At 42.5% G+C, this 21,275-nt stretch overlaps 1 protein-coding gene across 1 annotated transcript in view; it reads right to left on the reverse strand.

The window, feature by feature from the left end:
* The window catches only part of LOC135573886 (uncharacterized), a 36,449-nt gene that overhangs the window by 3,599 nt on the left and 11,575 nt on the right, over positions 1 to 21,275 (reverse strand). The window contains exon 5 of the mRNA XM_065024090.1: positions 21,049 to 21,168. Coding sequence (XP_064880162.1) covers positions 21,049 to 21,168 — 120 coding nt within the window. The remainder of the gene's footprint in view (positions 1 to 21,048; positions 21,169 to 21,275) is intronic.

Genomic DNA, 21,275 nt, shown 5'->3' on the forward strand with positions numbered 1-21,275 from the left:
CACCATTTTAAAGATACAATTCTCGTTAATCCAGGCACAGTGTCTGATTTCAAAAATGCTTTACAGCGAAAGCTCCACAAACGATTATGTTAGGTCACCACCAACTTACAGAAAAACCCAGCCATTTTTCCAGCCAAAGAGAGGAGTCACAAAAAGCACAAATAGAGATAAAATTATTCACTAACCTTTGATGATCTTCATCAGATGACACTCATATGACTTCATGATACACAACACATGTATGTTTTGTTTAATAAAGTTCATATTTATATAAAAAAATCGAATTTTACATTGGCGCATTATGTTCAGTAGTTCTAAAACATGTGGTGATTGTGCAGAGAGCCAGCTGAATTCACAGAAATACTCATTATAAATGTTGATGAAAATTCAAGTGTTATGCATGGAACTTTAGATACACTTCTCCTTAATGCAACCGCTGTGTCAGATTTCCAAAAAAAACGTACGGAAAAAGCATAATCTGAGAACGGCGCTCAGAGCCCAAACCAGCCATAGAAATATCCGTCATGTTGGGTAGTCAACATTAGTCATAAATAGCATTATAAATATTCACTTACCTTTGATGATCTTCATCAGAATGCACTCCCAGGAATCGCAGTTCCACAATAAATGCTTGTTTTGTTCGATAATGTCCATAATTTATGTTAATTTATGTCCAAATAGCTTCTTTTGTTAGGGCGTTTGTTAAACAAATCCGCTCAAAGCGCATTCTAGTACAGTCGGACGAAAAGTTCAAAAATGTATATTACAGGTCGAAGAAACTTGTCAAACTATGATTAGAATCAATCTTTAGGATGTTTTTATCATAAATGTTCAATAATGTTCCAACCGGAGAATTCCATTGTCTGTAGAAAAGCAATGGAAACAGAGGTACCTCTCATGAGAAATGCGTGTGACTGAGAACGAGGCTGCTGGCAGACCCCTTAGCCTCTCTGGAATAGGGGGACGCAAATGTCCCACTTGGCCAATTGCCAGGGAAAATGCAGAGCGCCAGATTCAAATAAAATACTATAAAATTCAAACTTTCATTAAATCACACATGCAAGATAGCAAATTAAAGCTACACTCGTTGTGAATCCAGCCTACGTGTCAGATTTCAAAAATACTTTTCGGCAAAAGCATAAGAAGCTATTATCTGATGATAGCACAGTAGTAAACAAAGAGAGTAGCAAATGGTCCTTTTGTTCGATTAATTCCGTCCATATATATCCAAAATGTCCATTTATATGGCGCGTTTGATCCAGAAAAAAACAGCTTCCAATTTGCACAAAGTCACTACAAAATATCTCAAAAGTTAACTGTAAACTTTGCCAAAACATTTCAAAATACTTTTGTAATACAACCTTAGGTATTTTTAAATGTTAATAATCGATCAAATTGAAGACGTTTTCAATAGAGGACGAGAGGAAACTAACGCTGCTTTTCAAGTCTTGGCCAACTCTCAACAGCGTTACCCTTTTCCAGGATGGCCGTACTTCTTCAATGCACAAAGGAATAACCTCAACCAAATTCCAAAGACTGGTGAGATCCAGTGGAAGTGGTAGGAACTGTAAACAAGTGCCTAAGAAATACTGTTTCCCCATGAGAACCCATTGAACAGACAGTGACCTCAAAAATAAATAATTCTGAATGGTTAGTCCTCGGGGTTTTGCCTGCTACATAAGTTCTGTTATACTCACAGACATGATTCAAACAGTTTTAGAAACTTCAGAGTGTTTCCTATCCAAATCTACTAATAATATGCATATCTTATATTCTTGGCATGAGTATTAGGAAGTTGAATTTGGGCACGCTATTTATCCAAAAGTGAAAATGCTGCCCCCTATCCCAAAGAGGCTTTTAGTCAAACAGCTCTCATCTGGCCCCCCTTCACAGGAGCAGCCTGAAACAACGTTCTAAAGATGGTTGACTAGTGGAACCCTTAGGAAGTGCAAAATAACCCATATCCCACTGTGTATTCGATAGGGGTGAGTTCAAAAACTACAAACCTCAGATTTCCCACTTCCTGTTTGGATTGTTTCTCAGGTTTTTGCCTGCCATATGAGTTCTGTTATACTCACAGACATCATTCAAACAGTTTTAGAAACTTCAGAGTTTTCTATCCAATACCAATAATACTATGCATATATTAGCATCTAGGACTGAGTAGGAGGTAGTTCACTCTGGGCATCCTATCCCAATGAAGTTTTAAGAAATATGTACGATTACCAGAGATTCTCACATGGTAAAATGTCTGAAAATATAGCTAACTTTTTATGCAAGTGTTGCACAGCAACAGATAGAGAAAAACTACCCCATTAGAGTAATTCACTTCAACAATAATCTTAATTTGATTTCGCAAACAACAAGATGGCTTAACTGGAGTCTATTTCTGCCAAGCCTATATAAAATATACCTTTAATGGCTGAGGTTTGAGGCTTAACAGAATCTTTCACAATATAAAAAAAATATATTGCCTGATAGAAGTGACATTTTTATATTAGGCCTAGTTACAAAAATGTAGCATCCTACAAAAAAAACTATATTTTAAAGATAAAAAGGTGATATTTATGTCTGATCAGGATAGCCTGCTCCTGTAAGACAGAACACAGAATATACTGTCAGCTTGAGACCTACACATCCCTGGATAAGCACACAATAATGTTATTATTTACTAAATAGTTATATTGGCCACTAAGTTACTCAATGGGAAAAGTTTAACTTCCCCTCAGACACGATCTTGTGGATGTCGGGTGAGATGGATGTGATTTTGAAGCGCAGGCAGTTCAAAATAGATTTATGTGAAATCTGGATCCTGTCGTGAGTCTATATTGCGTTCATAGAGGAAAATGAGGACTCGCAGGTGTAAATCGATCCAAACCTTGGTAGCACATAGAATGCAAGTTTCTTTATTGTGCTGTATTCTGAGCATGCCACCCACAACGCACACAAGGATTCGGCACTCCTGAGCTCATTCCTGATTTGGCTCGATGTCTGAAATTCAAATCAACTCAGTTTTAATTGAATTGCGGCCTAATCCAGCAAGGGTGTCGTTTCATTCGCAAGGGAGGAGAATTCTCCACCTGGGCGGACTGTGAGAGGAACACGTAAAAACGCAATGATATCCTTGGGCATGCTGTAGTCTTCCCATATGGTGGAGAAGTTGTCCCTCAGCTGTTTGGTGAAATCTTCCATCACCTCTGTAATAATGCTGCAGCCTGGTCCCCTCTGCCTTTCGTTTCTTCAGTGTACTGAAGTGTAGCAGCCTTCCAGACGACAAGTCCAAATCGAACAACTCAAGCTTCCTAGTAAAGACCTCACATTTTTCCACCATGTAGGCTACACAACCGTTTTCCCTCTTCCATGTAACTGCAGATTTAACCTGTTTAAGTGACATAACATGTCCGCCAAAAAAGCCTTGTGTGTAGCTTGCAGTTATTAACGCTTCAATGTTTCTGCTCCGGCCTCTGTCTGGGGCGGCCACTTTGAAAGTTATATGCTTGGATTTTCAATGACGTCTGAGATTGAATTATTTGCAAACAGGGATATTTTCATTGCAAATAAGACACATTGGCTCGGGATTTGGAAAACATGGAAAGATGAACCTATCTCTGTACGATCTTCCCTGAAACTTCGATATTTATTTCCACCTTTCTTATGATACTTATCTCTTGCTGTCAAACTAATTGTTCTGAACAAATGTTGAAGTATAACAAAGAATTGTAGCCTACAGTAGGCTACATAGACCTGTTTTCCCACCAATTAACCCACAGAGAAATAGACAAAAATAGTAATTGAATAGAGATGTGATTTTGTGAGAATATTTATGAATTCATTATGTACTAATCAGATGAGTTAAAAATGTTGTTCAAATTGTAGTGTAGGCCGATGAATTGAGCTAATATTATATTACAACTTATGTTCTGGCCCGACGACTATTGGCTCCGACACAATTTGGCCCAGGGCCAAACCTAGATGACGAACCCTGATTTGGGGGATGTCTGTAGACACCGCAGGAGTGCAGGGACGGTTTTAAAATTGCCTTTTGTCTTTTGAAGAACACTGCAACGATTTCTGAGTACACCACAAAGGCTGCTGCTGGGACAAGAGTATGTTCATCCATGCCTCTCATCTTTGTGTGGGTGAACAACAGATACAATACATTACACACATAGTGTACCTCACATAAATAGAACACAGAAGCATACAAGGTAATACAAACTGCAAACAGTTTTGATTTGATTTTATTCAGATCCCCATTAGCTGTTAAAGAATCAGTAGATATTCTTCCTGGGGTCCACGAGCACAAGTATATAATTGTATAAGATCACAGTGAAATTCAAAATGTTCTCCAATCTAGTCTCAGGTTAATCACAAATTAATTTTAAAAAGTAACCTTTATTTCGCTAGGCAAGTCATTTAAGAACAAATTCTTATTGACAATAACGGCTTACCCCGGCCGACACTGGGTCAATTGTGCGCTGCCCCTATGGGACTCTCAATCACAGCCGGATGTGATGCAGCCTGTATTGGAACCAGATACTGCAGTGATGCCTTTTGCACTGAGATGCTGTGTCTTAGACCACTGCGCCACTCAGGAGTGCAAAGACAACAAGTCTATTAATGACCGTTCTACAGGTGCATGTTCATTAATTGTTTATGGTTCATTGAACAAAGATGGAAAACAGTGTTTATTACAGCTCTATTTACTACCCTATGTAACTCTCTCTTCATTTATCTCTTACAGTGATGCAAATACAGCACATTGTTTCAAAACAACAAACCAACAGTAGGAAACAACAATGTTGTAATGAAATTAATTCCCCTGTTGGGACTACCCCAATCAAAAAAGCATCCACATCGTAGGACAATGCAATGTCCTTTCATTTTAATTATTAGAACATACAGGATTTCACTTAAGGTTCAGGCGTAGCGGTAAATTAGGCTGCTGGTATGTTCAGCACAAATAGTTCCTTTAACATAATTACCACCATGTTAGGCTGCAATCAATAAACCAAAAGCGCATAATTTAAGTTAAAAAAAGGTAAACCTAGGCCTACATACCGACAAGACATACCAGCCTAAACTTAAGTTTAGCTCTCCATGTCCTAATGGTTAGGACCTTACAGGTGCATGTGAGATCTCAACAGACCTGATCTCACCACCAACCTAACCTCTTACTCCCTCTGGAGGTAGAGAGAGAACATTACAACTCCATTTACAGTTGGTTAGCTGCCAGTCCTGTCACTATCACTACGCCCTGTGAAGAGGGAGGCCTTGGAGATGAAGAAGGTAAGATAGATCATTATCCTTTATTGCCATCAGCTCTGAGCTAAATACACTGTTGTTTAAATCTTTTTGAGACGAGGGCTTAAGACAATAACAGCTTACAGACGGTAGGCAATTAAGGTCACAGTTATGAAAACTTAGGACACTAAAGAGGCCTTTCTACTGACTCCGCTGGACCAGACAGGACTGGCAAAAATTGCTCTTCACTGATGAGTCCCGGTTTTGTCTCACCAGGGGTGACGGTTGGATTCGTGTTTATCGTCGAAGGAATGAGCATTACACCGAGCCCTGTACTCTGGAGCGGGATCGATTTGGAGGTGGAGGGTCTGTCAAGGTCTGGGGCGGTGAGTCGCAGCATCATCGGACTGAGCTTGTTGTCATTGCAGGCAATCTCAAGGCTGTGCGTTACAGGGAAGACATCCTCATCCCTCATGTGGTGCCTTTCCTGCAGGCTCATCCTGACATGACCCTCTAGCATGACAATGCCACCAGCCGTACTGCTCGTTCTGTGTGTGATTTCCTGCAAGACAGGAATGTCAGTGTTCTGCCATGGCCAGTGAAGAGCCCGAATCTCAATCCAATTGAGCATGTCTGGGACCTGTTGAATCGGAGGGTGAAGGCTAGGGTCATTCCCCCCAGAAATGTCTGGTAACTTGCAGGTGCCTTGGCGGAAGAGTGGGGTGACATCTCACAGCAATAATTGGCAAATCTGGTGCAGTCCACGAGGAGGAGATGCACTGCAGTACTTAATGCAGCTGGGGGCCATACCAGATACCGACTGTTACTTTTGATTTTGACCCCCCTTTGTTCAGGGACACATTATCCCATTTCTGTTAGTCACATGTCTGTGGGACTTGTTCAGTTTATGTCTCAGTGGTTGAATCTTATGTTCACACAAATATTTACAGCAGTTGACAGTGAAAGGACATTTCTTTTTTTGCTGATTTTATGTTCCCCACCATTTAGTATGTTACATTACTTTCTGTTAGGTTACATTATGAATGGAAGGGCGTGTGTACATCATCACACGAAATAGAGGAAGGTATCATAGTTCCTCTGAATCGGATGATGTAACTTATCATACATTTTGGAGGATGTACAGTGCATTCGGAAAGTATTCAGACCCCTTGACTTTTTCCAAATGTTGTTATGTTACAGCCTTATTTTAGAATTGATTTTTAAAAATCTATCTACAAACAATACCCCACAATGACAAAGCAAAAATAAGGTTAGACATTTTTGCAAACTCAGTACTTTGTTGAAGCACCTTTGGCAGCGATAAAAGCCCAGAGTCTTCTTGGTTATGATGCTACAAGCTTGGCACACCTGTATTTAGGGAGTTTCTCCCAGCTCTGTCAAGTTGAATGGGGAGCGTCACTGCACAGCTATTTTCAGATCTCTCCAGAGATGTTCGATCGGGTTCAAGTCCGGGCTCTGGCTGGGTCACTCAAGGACAGTCAGAGACTTGTACTGAAGACACTCCTGCATTGTCTTGTCTGTGTGCTCGTCATCCTGATGGAAGGTTAATCTTTTCCCCAGTCTGAGGTCCTGAGCGCTCAGGAGCAGGTTTTCATCAAGGATCTCTTTGTACTTTGTTCCGTTCATCTTTCCCTCAATCCTGACTAGTCTCTCAGTCTCCTCTGCTGAAAAACATCCCCAAATCATGATGCTGCCACAACCATGCTTCACGGTATGGATGGTGCCAGGTTTCCTCCAGATGGGATGCTTGGCATTCAGGCCAAAGAGTTTGATCTTGTTTCTCAAGGTCTGAGAGTCCTTTAGGTGCCTTTTGTCAAACTCCAAGCGTGCCTTTTACTGAGGAGTGACTTCCGTCTGGCCACTCTGCCATAAAGGCCTGATTGGTGTAGTGCTGCATAGATGGTTGCCCTTTTGGAAGTTTCTCCCATCTCCACAGAGGAATTCTGGAGCTCGGTCAGATTGACCTCGGGTTCTTGGTCACCTCCCTGACAAAGGGCCTTCTCCCCTAATTGCTCAGTTTGGCTGGTCAGCCGGCCTTAGGAAGAGTCTTGGTGATTCCAAACTTCTTCCACTAAAGAAGGCCCTGTGTTCTTGGGGACCTTCAATGTTGCAGAAATGTTTTGGTACCTGAGCTGTGCCTCAACACAATCCTGTCTCTGAGCTCTGTGGATAATTCCTTCGACCTCATGGCTTGGCACTGTCAACTGTGAGACCTTATATAGACAGGTGTGTTATTTTCCAAATCATGTCCAATCAATTGAATTTACCACAGGTGGACTCCAATCAAGTTGTAGAAATGTCGGAAGGATGATCAATGAAAACCGGATGCACCCGAGCTCAATTTTGAGTCTCATAGCAAAAGGTCTGAAAACTTATTTAGATAAAGAATTTAAATGTAAAAAACGTGTTTTCACTTAGTCATTGTGGGTTATTGTTTGTAGAGTGATGAGGAAAACAAGTACTTTAATCCATTTTAAAATGAGGCTGTCATGTAACAAAATGTGGAAAAGGGGAAGGGGTCTGAATACTTTCAGAATGTACTGTATAGTACTATATGTCTTTCTCTGAGACCAGGTTGCTTGTTGTGTTGTAACAACAAAGAGAATTACGTGGAGAATTTATGTTAGCGGCTAGGAAAAGCAACAACAAAGGTTAGGATAATTAAGTAAAAAGTTACGTGAATTGGGATAAGGTTAGAATAATGGTTAGGGGAAGGGGAAGCTAAAATGCTACAGTTCACCCTGATGCAACTTGAACACACAACCTTTGGATTACTAGTGATATACACCTTATGTAACGGTTCTCTTCTTCCTCTGAAGAAGAGGTGTAGCAGGGATCGGACCAAGAAGCAGCGTAGTTATAATTCATGGTACTTTTAATAACGAAACTATACATGAAATAGACTACAAAACAAGAAACATGAAAACCCGAAACAGTCCCGTGTGGTACAAACACTGACACAGGAGACAACCACCCACAAAACCCAACGCAAAACAGGCTACCTAAATATGGTTCCCAATCAGAGACAATGACTAACACCTGCCTCTGATTGAGAACCATATCAGGCCAAACATAGAAATAGACAAACCAGACACACAACATAGAATGCCCACCCAGCTCACGTCCTGACCAGCACTAAAACAAGGAAAACACACAAGAACGATGGTCAGAACGTGACACCTTACACATCCTCCCCAACCAACCTCCCTCCTATTTTTTTGTCTTAAGTAACCTTCTGTCTTTGTAATCAATACTACTTATTGGAGGTGAAAAGATTTACATAAAATACCAAACATCTGTCGATTGAGTCCATAACTACAGAGTATGCCAACACTTGATTGATTGTTTTGATTCATAAGACATGTGGAACAATGATTAGAAACTCCACATTTACAGTGTCTGTGTCTGTTCATTGATTCATCTCTCATTAGAATTGAACTGAATTAAATTTTCACCCTGAAACTTATAAGACTATATTCCAATAATACATGTGTGGGACAAGTTAAGAAGGAGAAATATGTGGAGAAAACAGAGGCTGGTAGACTACACACGATAACTCTGAGAAATCTGACAACAGGAGGGCCCTTCCTATGCCTCTCTTATCAGGGTGGAAAAGAACGGCGAGAAACTGCCAAGGCTGGTAGAAAAGTAATACAACTGTCTCTGTGAGTGTGTGTGTGTGTGTGTGTGTGTGTGTGTGTGTGTGTGTGTGTGTGTGTGTGTGTGTGTGTGTGTGTGTGTGTGTGTGTGTGTGTGTGTGTGTGTGTGTGTGTGTGTGTGTGTGTGTGTGTGTAGAGGGGGTTATAAAGACTGCTCACATTTTGGTTGACTTTAGAGATCTCATGAATAAACTATAATGGACCTTTGTTGAATCTGAGTCTTTGCCTAATTCATATTAACCCTAGCTATAGGGTTAAATATATATATTTTTTTAATTAAAAAACCCTAGCTATACAACCTAGGGGAAATTGGTCAAAGCTATCATGATTGTTATCATCACTGGGATTGAACATTTTCGTGACAGTTTCCCATTTCAATTAAGTTTGAGGACAATTCCTTCTGTGATGATGTGTCTATCTATACAGGATGTGTCCAACCAATCTATTAGAACGTAATAACAATCAGCTTTTCATTCATGCATTTCATCCAAAGTAGGCATGGATTTACACCGCATGTTAAAGGTTAGTTAAACTGCTCCACTCTAAACAGAACATATTGGTGGTTTCCGGGGATTACGTAGTCAGTGTCTATCTGTCATCTAGAGGCCAGATGGTAGAGTGAAAGACAAGTGGTTGAGGAACAGGTAATGTGCTTTATTAAATAGATCATGAGCAGAGAAGTGAGATGGGTGAAAATGCTGCAGTTAGTTTCCAGACAAGTGTTGCAGCATGAGCAAAAAAAAGACTGCCGTTTTTGGGGTCTTAACTGGAAAAAAAACAGGCTATAAATTTTGTAGCTTACGTATATAATATATACTGTACTTTGTGAGAAGTGTGTTGATACTGACATATCTAAGCTATCTACTCTCTGAAGCCCAGCATTCAGCCCAGTCTGAAACTCAGCAAGTGAAAGAGATTGTGGGGAGTATTTTTTTCCAGAGCAAGTGTTGGAAGTGGAAAGTTAATTTATGAAGGACAATGTTGCACAGGTGTAGCTGGCTAAACAATGCATTGTCGACCATGATCAGAGATTTGAAAAGATGGTGATGTTATGTCAGACCACTTTATCGTAAAGTTGTTTTTAAAATATAAAATATACATGTTATTTAACAAAACACTGGAATCACAACATTGCACAATCTGATCTTTGTGGAAAAAAACATCACATAAATGCACAGAATGATAAATTAGGCACTCATGTTTTCTGACCAAATGTGATTAAAATTATATTTGGCATGGCATAATTTACAAGACATGTTTTTATATAAAATATAATTTGGCACACTAATGCATGAGCACAGTCCAAATGTAAAAGCAGAGAAAGGTTTGAGAACATTTTGCTGACACATCTTTCAAGACTTACACTATACGGTACACTGGCTCAGGGTACAACATGGTGTAATATGTACAGTACAGTATACATCATACTGAAATATAAAAATGTTAAACCACTATATGTGGGAAATACATTAGAAGAAAAACACATTGTTGCCTTGAAAGCAATGCTTGAATTTTAATAGGATTAGTCAATATTTTAATATTAGAAATGTACAGCTGCCTGGCATTAAAAGTAACAGGACAAAATGTCCCAAATACACTTAAACTCAATAAATAGAGAAATACACTTGAAAACCACTCAACAATTACAGTGGTCCTTCCTTTTTTAAATTTGTTTTTTATTTCACCTTTATTTAACCAGGTAGGCAAGTTGAGAACAAGTTCTCATTTACAATTGCGACCTGGCCAAGATAAAGCAAAGCAGTTCGACAGATACAACGACACAGAGTTACACATGGAGTAAAATAAACATACAGTCAATAATACAGTTTAAACAAGTCTATATACAATGTGAGCAAATGAGGTGAGAAGGGAGGTAAAGGCAAAAAAGGCCATGGTGGCAAAGTAAATACAATATAGCACAATAAAACACTGGAATGGTAGTTTTGCAATGGAAGAATGTGCAAAGTCCTAATTTGACGCTAGCAGTCGGCTACATTTGGTATTTGGACATTTATTAGGATCCCCATCAGCTGTTGCAAAAGCAGCTGCTACTCTTCCTGGGGTCCACACAAAACACGACATTTTATTCAGCGAGTGGGTCTAATCCTGAATGCTGATTGGTTAAATGCATATTCCAGCCGGTGTCTATTCCACAGGTTTCCTCCGGATAAATCTGACGTTAAAATGCCTATTTACTCTGTTCCATCTGACTGCGCAATCCACTGTCTCATCAGCCTGTTACAACTTCTAATGATGGCGAGTGGAGGAGTCAAGCGCAGAGAGCAGGTAATTCAGTACGTGGATATTTTATTCCATAGACTGTGATTCCACGACATGCAAAACACCAGGGCGCATGAAACAACCCGTCCCAAAAATACACCGGACTAAAACCTGTCCGGAAAAATACTGATAACACTCATACATCGATAACAGGAAACAAGCCCGCACAAATACCCAGCGTGCCTATTGCCCTAAATAGCCTACAAACAAAAACTAACTCAAAACAGGTGTACCCAATTAAACCCAATAAACAGAAACAAACGGAAAGGGAATCGATGGCAGCTAATAGGCCGGCGACGACGACCGCCGAGCGCCGCCGAACAGGAAGAGGCACCATCTTCGGCGAGATTCGTGACACAGCCAAGCAATTTATAAACTTGATCTCCACTACAAAAAGCATCTAGACATTATCTCACATTTCTTTTCGACCAACATTTAGTTATCAACAGCGGAGATTTGTATAAACCTTGTTGTCTGTCTCTCCAACATATGCAATATTTTTTCAATATTCAGATTTGATCTCCAACTGTCCCATAGTAATGAATGTGTAGGGGTCGGGAGTTGGGACGAGAGAGAAAATTAGGCAGAGTTTCTCAGCCTGTCAAAATCATGAATCAGTTGGCATTATTTTTATGGATATATACAAAGAAATGTCAATTGAAAAAGGGTAAAACAAAGTTAGTTTGCAGTCTTTCCAGTTTCAGATGGAAGTAATTGTGTTAGCTGTGTTGTTGGCCTGCTCCTCTGAAACATTTTCTGTAAGTCTTCACAAGGTTTTCACACACTGTTGCTGGTATTTTGTCCCATTCCTCCATGCAGATCTCCTCTAGAGCAGTGATGTTTTGGGGCTGTTGCTGTGCAACACAGACTTTCAACTCCCTCCAAAGATTTTCTATGGGGTTGAGATCTGGAGACTGGCTAGGCCACTCTAGGACCTTGAAATGCTTCTTACGAAGCCACTCCTTTGTTGCCCGGCGGTGTGTTTGGGATCATTGTCATGCTGAAAGACCCAGCCACGTTTCATCTTCAATGCCCTTGCTGATGTAAGGAGGTTTTCACTCAAAATCTCACGATACATGGCCCCATTCTTTCTTTCCTTTACACGGATCAGTCGTCCTGGTCCCTTTGCAGAAAAACAGCCCCAAAGCATGATGTTTCCACCCCCATGCTTCACAGTAGGTATGGTGTTCTTTGGATGCAACTCAGCATTCTTTGTCCTCCAAACACGACGAGTTGAGTTTTTACCAAAAAGTTATATTTTTGGTTTCATCTGACCATATGACATTCTCCCAATCTTCATCTGGATCATCCAAATGCTCTCTAGCAAACTTCAGACGGGCCTGGACATGTACTGCTTAAGCAGGGAGACACGTCTGGCACTGCAGGATTTGAGTCCCTGGCGGCGTAGTGTGTTACTGATGGTAGGCTTTGTTACTTTGGTCCCAGCTCTCTGCAGGTCATTCACTAGGTCCCCCCGTGTGGTTCTGGGATTTTTGCTCACCGTTCTTGTGATCATTTTGACCCCACGGGGTGAGATCTTGCGTGGAGCCCCAGATCGAGGGAGATTATCAGTGGTCTTGTATGTCTTCCATTTCCTAATAATTGCTCCCACAGTTGATTTCTTTTAACCAAGCTGCTTACCTATTGCAGATTCAGTCTTCCCAGCCTGGTGCAGGTCTACAATTTTGTTTCTGGTGTCCTTTGACAGCTCTTTGGTCTTGACCATAGTGGAGTTTGGAGTGTGACTGTTTGAGGTTGTGGACAGGTGTCTTTTATACTGATTACAAGTTCAAACAGGTGCCATTAACCTGTTCTCCTACCCCCTATTTTTCGAACATTCTGTTAAAAATCGCGCAACATTTCAGCGCCCTGCTACTCATGCCAGGAATATAGTATATGCATATCATTAGTATGTGTGGATAGAAAACACTCAGACGTTTATAAAACTGGTTAAATCACGGCTGTGACTATAACAGAACGTGCGTTTCATCGAAAAGTGCAGGAAAATCTGATCACTGAAAATGGAAAAATATATCCATGCGCCACTTGAAGCCATTGATAAACGTGAACCACATTAAATGGGGCCGAGGTTGCAATACCTACAGCTTCCACACGATGTCAACAGTCTTGTCATTTGCCTACGATTTGTTTCTTGGTCAAACGGACACAAGGCAGTGCCTTTCTTCCGGTCTCTGTCCGGATATTTTGGTTGAGATTTACCCGGACATTATTTCCAGACGTACAGCTATAGAATATACATCGCCTCGTGATCAATTTGATCGCTTATTAACGTTTACTAATACCTAAAGTTGCATTACAAAAGTATTTCGAAGTGTTTTGTGAAAGTTTATCGTCGACTTTTTTAATTTAAAAAAATGACCTTACGTTATAAAACGCAATTTTTTCCCTTGATCACACAGTCTTCATAGATCGATATCTAGGCTATATATGGACCGATTTAATCGGGAAAAAGACCCAATAGTGATGTTTATGGGACATCTAGGAGTGCCAACAAAGAAGATGGTCAAAGGTAATGAATGTTTTATATTTTATTTGTGCGTTTTGTGTAGCGCCGACTATGCTAATTATTTTGTTTACGTCCCCTGCGGGTCTTTTGGGGTGTTACATGCTATCAGATAATAGCTTCTCATGCTTTCGCCGAATAGCATTTTAAAAATCTGACTTGTTGCCTGGATTCACAACGAGTGTAGCTTTAATTCAGTACCCTGCATGTGTATTTTAATGAACGTTTGAGTTTTAACGAGTGCTATTAGCATTTAGCGTAGCGCATTTGCATTTCCAGATGTCTAGATGGGACGCCTGCGTGTCGGGTAGGAGCAAGAGGTTAATACAGGTAACGAGTGGAGGCCTCTTAACCTGTTGAAGCTATGGGGGCGCTATTTCATTATTGGATAAAAAAACGTGCCCGTTTTAAGCTCAATATTTTGTCACAAAAAGATGCTCGACTATGCATATAATTGACAGCTTTGGAAAGAAAACACTGTAGCCTGATGCTACAGGCGAAACCAAGATGAAACTTTAAACAGGAAATGAGCAGGATTTTTGACGCTCTGTTTTTCATTGTCTCCTTATATGGCTGTTAAAGCGCCACGAGACTACATTTACCAGGTGTCCGCCCAGTGTTCTTTGTTGAAATTGTTGCGTAATCTCCAAGCTGCTCGCATTCATCCATGTGATTGAGACAGAGAGGAGATTTCCAGGAACGATATATCACGAAGAGATATGTGAAAAACACCTTGAGGATTGATTCTAAACAACGTTTACCATGTTTCAGTCGATATTATGGAGTTAATGTGGAAGAAAGTTTGGCGTTTTGATGAATGAATTTTCGTTTTTTTTTGGTAGCCAAACATGACGCAGAAAACGGATCGATTTCTCCTGCACAAATAATCTTTCAGGAAAAACTGAACATTTGCTATCTAACTGAGAGTCTCCTCATTGAAAACATCCGAAGTTCTTCAAAGGTAAATGATTTTATTTGAATGGTTTTCTGGTTTTTGTGAAAATGTTGCCTGCTGAATGCTAACGCTAATCCGGTCGCATTTCGCTTCGCTCCACAGGTAGTATCACATTTTTCATTTCATTTCATTACAGTACAACGGCTTGATTTGTTTGATCGTAGCTAGCTACATAGCTAGCTACATAGCCGTCTTTGTATCAAAGATAATTGTGTAGTCTCGATTTCCTAGGTTAGCTAGCCAGCTATTGTCGTTCTTTTAACGCAACGTAACGTAATCAACACTGCTAGCTAGCCAGCTAGCCCCGAATAGCAGCACAGTAGAAACTATTACACTCAACGGAACGACTTGATTAGTGTAGTGTCAACAACGCAGCCACTGCCAGCTAGCCTACATAGTCAACAACGTAGCCTCTGCCAGCTAGCCTACTTCAGCAGTACTGTATCATTTGAATCATTTTAGTCAATAAGATTCTTGCTACGTAAGCTTAACTCTCTGAACACTCGAGACGTGTAGTCCACTTGTAATTCCAATCTCCTTTGCATTAGCGTAGCCTCTTGTGTAGCCTGTCAACTATGTGTCTGTCTATCCCTGTTCTCTCCTCTCTGCACAGACCATACAAACGCTCCACACCGCGTGGCCGCGCCACCCTAATCTGGTGGTCCCAGCGCGCACGACCCACGTGGAGTTCCAGGTCTCCGGTAGCCTCTGGAACTGCCGATCTGCGGCCAACAAGGCAGAGTTCATCTCAGCCTATGCCTCCCTCCAGTCCCTCAACTTCTTGGCACTGACGGAAACATGGATCACCACAGATAACACTGCTACTCCTACTGCTCTCTCTTCGTCTGCCCACGTGTTCTCGCACACCCCGAGAGCTTCTGGTCAGCGGGGTGGTGGCACCGGGATCCTCATCTCTCCCAAGTGGTCATTCTCTCTTTCTCCCCTTACCCATCTGTCTATCGCCTCCTTTGAATTCCATGCTGTCACAGTTACCAGCCCTTTCAAGCTTAACATCCTTATCATTTATCGCCCTCCAGGTTCCCTCGGAGAGTTCATCAATGAGCTTGATGCCTTGATAAACTCCTTTCCTGAGGACGGCTCACCTCTCACAGTTCTGGGCGACTTTAACCTCCCCACGTCTACCTTTGACTCATTCCTCTCTGCCTCCTTCTTTCCACTCCTCTCCTCTTTTGACCTCACCCTCTCACCTTCCCCCCTACTCACAAGGCAGGAAATACGCTCGACCTCATCTTTACTAGATGCTGTTCTTCCACTAACCTCATTGCAACTCCCCTCCAAGTCTCCGACCACTACCTTGTATCCTTTACCCTCTCGCTCTCATCCAACACTTCCCACACTGCCCCTACTCGGATGGTATCGCGCCGTCCCAACCTTCGCTCTCTCTCCCCGCTACTCTCTCCTCTTCCATCCTATCATCTCTTCCCTCTGCTCAAACCTTCTCCAACCTATCTCCTGATTCTGCCTCCTCAACCCTCCTCTCCTCCCTTTCTGCATCCTTTGACTCTCTATGTCCCCTATCCTCCAGGCCGGCTCGGTCCTCCCCTCCCGCTCCGTGGCTCGACGACTCATTGCGAGCTCACAGAACAGGGCTCCGGGCAGCCGAGCGGAAATGGAGGAAAACTCGCCTCCCTGCGGACCTGACATCCTTTCACTCCCTCCTCTCTACATTTTATCTTCTCTCTCTGCTGCTAAAGCCACTTTCTACCACTCTAAATTCCAAGGATCTGCCTCTAACCCTAGGAAGCTCTTTGCAACCTTCTCCTCCCTCCTGAATCCTCCTCCCCCCCCTCCTCCCTCTCTGCAGATGACTTCGTCAACCATTTTGAAAAGAAGGTCGACGACATCCGATCCTCGTTTGCTAAGTCAAACGACACCGCTGGTTCTGCTCACACTGCCCTACTCTGTGCTCTGACCTCTTTCTCCCCTCTCTCTCCAGATGAAATCTCGCGTCTTGTGACGGCCAGCCGCCCAACAACCTGCCCGCTTGACCCTATCCCCTCCTCTCTTCTCCAGACCATTTCCGGAGACCTTCTCCCTTACCTCACCTCGCTCATCAACTCATCCCTGACCGCTGGCTACGTCCCTTCCGTCTTAAAGAGAGCGAGAGTTGCACCCCTTCTGAAAAAACCTACACTCGATCCCTCCGATGTCAACAACTACAGACCAGTATCCCTTCTTTCTTTTCTCTCCAAAACTCTTGAACGTGCCGTCCTTGGCCAGCTCTCCCGCTATCTCTCTCAGAATGACCTTCTTGATCCAAATCAGTCAGGTTTCAAGACTAGTCATTCAACTGAGACTGCTCTTCTCTGTATCACGGAGGCCCTCCGCACTGCTAAAGCTAACTCTCTCTCCTCTGCTCTCATCCTTCTAGACCTATCGGCTGCCTTCGATACTGTGAACCATCAGATCCTCCTCTCCACCCTCTCCGAGTTGGGCATCTCCGGCGCGGCCCACGCTTGGATTGCGTCCTACCTGACAGGTCGCTCCTACCAGGTGGCGTGGCGAGAATCTGTCTCCTCACCACGCGCTCTCACCACTGGTGTCCCCAGGGCTCTGTTCTAGGCCCTCTCCTATTCTCGCTATACACCAAGTCACTTGGCTCTGTCATAACCTCACATGGTCTCTCCTATCATTGCTATGCAGACGACACACAATTAATCTTCTCCTTTCCCCCTTCTGATGACCAGGTGGCGAATCGCATCTCTGCATGTCTGGCAGACATATCAGTGTGGATGACGGATCACCACCTCAAGCTGAACCTCGGCAAGACGGAGCTGCTCTTCCTCCCGGGGAAGGACTGCCCGTTCCATGATCTCGCCATCACGGTTGACAACTCCATTGTGTCCTCCTCCCAGAGCGCTAAGAACCTTGGCGTGATCCTGGACAACACCCTGTCGTTCTCAACTAACATCAAGGCGGTGGCCCGTTCCTGTAGGTTCATGCTCTACAACATCCACAGAGTACGACCCTGCCTCACACAGGAAGCGGCGCAGGTCCTAATCCAGGCACTTGTCATCTCCCGTCTGGATTACTGCAACTCGCTGTTGGCTGGGCTCCCTGCCTGTGCCATTAAACCCCTACAACTCATCCAGAACGCCGCAGCCCGTCTGGTGTTCAACCTTCCCAAGTTCTCTCACGTCACACCGCTCCTCCGCTCTCTCCACTGGCTTCCAGTTGAAGCTCGCATCCGCTACAAGACCATGGTGCTTGCCAACGGAGCTGTGAGGGGAACGGCACCTCAGTACCTCCAGGCTCTGATCAGGCCCTACACCCAAACAAGGGCACTGCGTTCATCCACCTCTGGCCTACTCGCCTCCCTACCACTGAGGAAGTACAGTTCCCGCTCAGCCCAGTCAAAACTGTTCGCTGCTCTGGCCCCCCAATGGTGGAACAAACTCCCTCACGACGCCAGGACAGCGGAGTCAATCACCACCTTCCGGAGACACCTGAAACCCCACCTCTTTAAGGAATACCTAGGATAGGATAAAGTAATCCCTCTCACCCCCCCCTTAAAAGATTTAGATGCACTACTGTTCCACTGGATGTCATAAGGTGAATGCACCAATTTGTAAGTCGCTCTGGATAAGAGCGTCTGCTAAATGACTTAAATGTAAATGTAGTTAACGTTGCGTTATGCTAATGGACTTGAGGCTGTAGTCACGATCCCGGATCCGGGATGGCTCGACGCAAGAAGTTAAAGAAGGTACAGGTCTGTGAGAGCCATACATCTTGCTTGTTTGTAGGTGACCAAATACTTATTTTCCACCATAATCTGCAAAAAAATTCATTAAAAATCCTACAATGTGATTTTCTGGATTTTCTTTTCTCATTTTGTCTGTCATAGTTGAAGTGTACCTATGATGAAAATTACAGGCCTCTCTCATCTTTTTAAGTGGGAGAACATGCACAATTGGTGGCTGACTAAATACTTTTTTGCCCCACTGTATACTGTATGTGGGCTAATGTAGGTGGAGCACAACATGCTCTAATAGGGGAGTCTGCAGGAGGGAGTGATTGCATTCTTAAGAGATCATGAGCTACATACTGTGTACCTAGATAAGGACAAGCAATAAAAGGTCCTTCTTAATGAAAGAAACTCTGACTTTCGTACATTCGAACTGCATGAACACAGTTGTAGTCAAAGCAAGATCTGAACTACACTTAATCATGTCTGCATTTTGTGAAAAGCAATAACAGTAAAATCTCACCAAAGATCACTTTCTGAGTCAAAAGGCAAATCAAGATCTACCACTCAGAAATGTATAATATATATGGTGGTTTCCAACGTAGCCCAATAGCCATTGTGCTGAGGAGTAGGCGGCTTTATCTCACCAAACATCTGCTTTTTTTGTACACAGCTGCTATCTACTGGCAAGCTAAACAATGACCAACTATAAAAAGATACAGGGGAGGCACCTACATTTAAACAACAGGACAGACAATACTGAAAAGAAGTTTCGGCCCAGCTGTAGCGTAGCAAACACACTAGTGAATTGTATTAAAAGAGGTTCCATTTGTTTTGATCTATACATTGGGACAATGGGCACTTGAAAAGAGGGATCACCCTACTTATAACCCTAGGTATAGTTATTTAATTTGTCTGCATCAGTGAATCTCATCGAGGCCCCAATTCAACAAGAGACTGAGAATGACCAACAAAGGAGGTTTGAAATGATAACAACAGCGCAATGGTTAAATGAGAATTTTCTCCAGGAACAACTGTGCAAAAGTTCTCGAGATGAATATTTACTATAATCTTGTCTCAAAGTCCACTAAGATGTAACGCCTTCTCTTGGATGTGGATTATCATGTCACCCTCTCATTAACTTCCTGTTCTCTCTCTCCTTCATGCAGTGTTATCATCCTCGCTGGCAGGCATGTGACGTACCTGGAGTGTATAATAAACTAACGTCAGGTCAGGGTTGTCTCTAAGTGACTCCAGTTCTCGTATACCTCTTCGCTCCTCCTAGACAGGGAGACGGAAAAAGGTAGGGAGGGAAGGATTGAGAGGGACAAGGAAAGAGGAGCAGAGATGGAGGACGAGAAAAGGTGTAGGAAAAAAGTTAAAGAAAAATGATGATGTGTTTCGTTATTAGATACTTTGTACCAGAGGAAGGAAACAAGACACGTCTGATGCTCTGTTGTTTAATCTCATTGTTCTGCAGTAGGTAACTCAACAGTCAACACATCTAGAACCATTCCTAAATATAGTGGGAGGAACAAAGAAGCCAAGCTTAAAAGTTCACTGACTTGACACATACTGTTAAAGGCACAAGAAGATCAAAGGCATTGCTATAGTGAACAAAAATATGAATGCAACTTGCAACAATTTCAAAGATTTAACTGAATTACAGTTCATATAAGGACATCAGTCAATTGAAATTAATTCAATAGGCTCTAATCTATGGATTTCTCATGACTGGGCAAGGGCGCAGCAATGGGTAGGCCAGGGTGGGCATAGGTCCACCCACTTGGGAGCCAGCCCCCCCCCCTTCCCTCCCCTCCCAGACAACCTGCAGGTGAAGAAGCCTGATGTGGAGGCCCTGGTTGGTATGGTTACATGTGGTCTGCAGTTGTGAGACCGGTTGAATGGGTAGGTGTGTCCAAACGTTTGACTGGTACTGTATGTACAATATGCAGTGTGGCGTCTCATTGTGCAACCCAAACATTTCAAATGGGCAAAACTGGTTGCAGTGACATCAGGCCGGTTATCAAACTCAGGTGGTCTGTGCAACTCTATACCACATGAACCCATTGACACAGAGATAAAGCCAACAGTTGTAGACATGAGGGCTGATAAAGCTGCTGTATTGCATCTCCTATGTTAATCAGCCTGTAGAATTATTACTAACCTGGTTTTCTGCTGGTTTAATGTGAGTTATCTCTGCATACCGGATGTCATCTTGCTTTCTTTCAGGTGAATCTATAAAGGCAAATAAAGTAAATGAAATATACAGTGTGGGTGGGAGTAACTGACAGATATGCACACATGCTCATCCCCAAGACAGGTTCTGAAAACACTAAAGAATCATGTTACTATGGATTCCTGTGTCTGTGAGGTCTGTTTGGCACCAGATAAGCTAGGAAGTAATTGTCAGACTGTGCTTGTGTGTGTGTGCCTTCTGCTTTTTCAACATTTAGAGAAGTGGTCTGAGACAATGCAACTGTCTGACCAAGCAGAGGAAGTGTGGAAGATACGCCACTTCATTTGACCTGCATCTGTTGTTCAGGCAAACATTTCTTACCTTTTCCAAAACACTATCCATGATAATTAAAAAAGGTTGTGCACAACATGTTTTGACTTTGACAAGGAAAATGACCTCACCCTGTAAAAAGCTAAATACCTGCATGTGAGTGTCCGTTTCTCCTCTTCTTAAGATAGATTGCAAGTCCAACAAGTCCTGAGGCAACCAAAACGCAGATTACAGCAATAATAAGACGACCTTGAGTCCTCTCATCACCATCTAAATTAAAAAGATGGCAACTATATATTAATTAAAACATTGTGTTTCATAAAATGAGCTCTACCATACTTAGTGTTTCATATAGAAGTTGGTATTGTCTGGATGTC

Source organism: Oncorhynchus nerka, linkage group LG11 (assembly GCF_034236695.1).
Source record: "Oncorhynchus nerka isolate Pitt River linkage group LG11, Oner_Uvic_2.0, whole genome shotgun sequence".
NCBI classification, from domain to species: Eukaryota; Metazoa; Chordata; class Actinopteri; order Salmoniformes; family Salmonidae; genus Oncorhynchus; species Oncorhynchus nerka.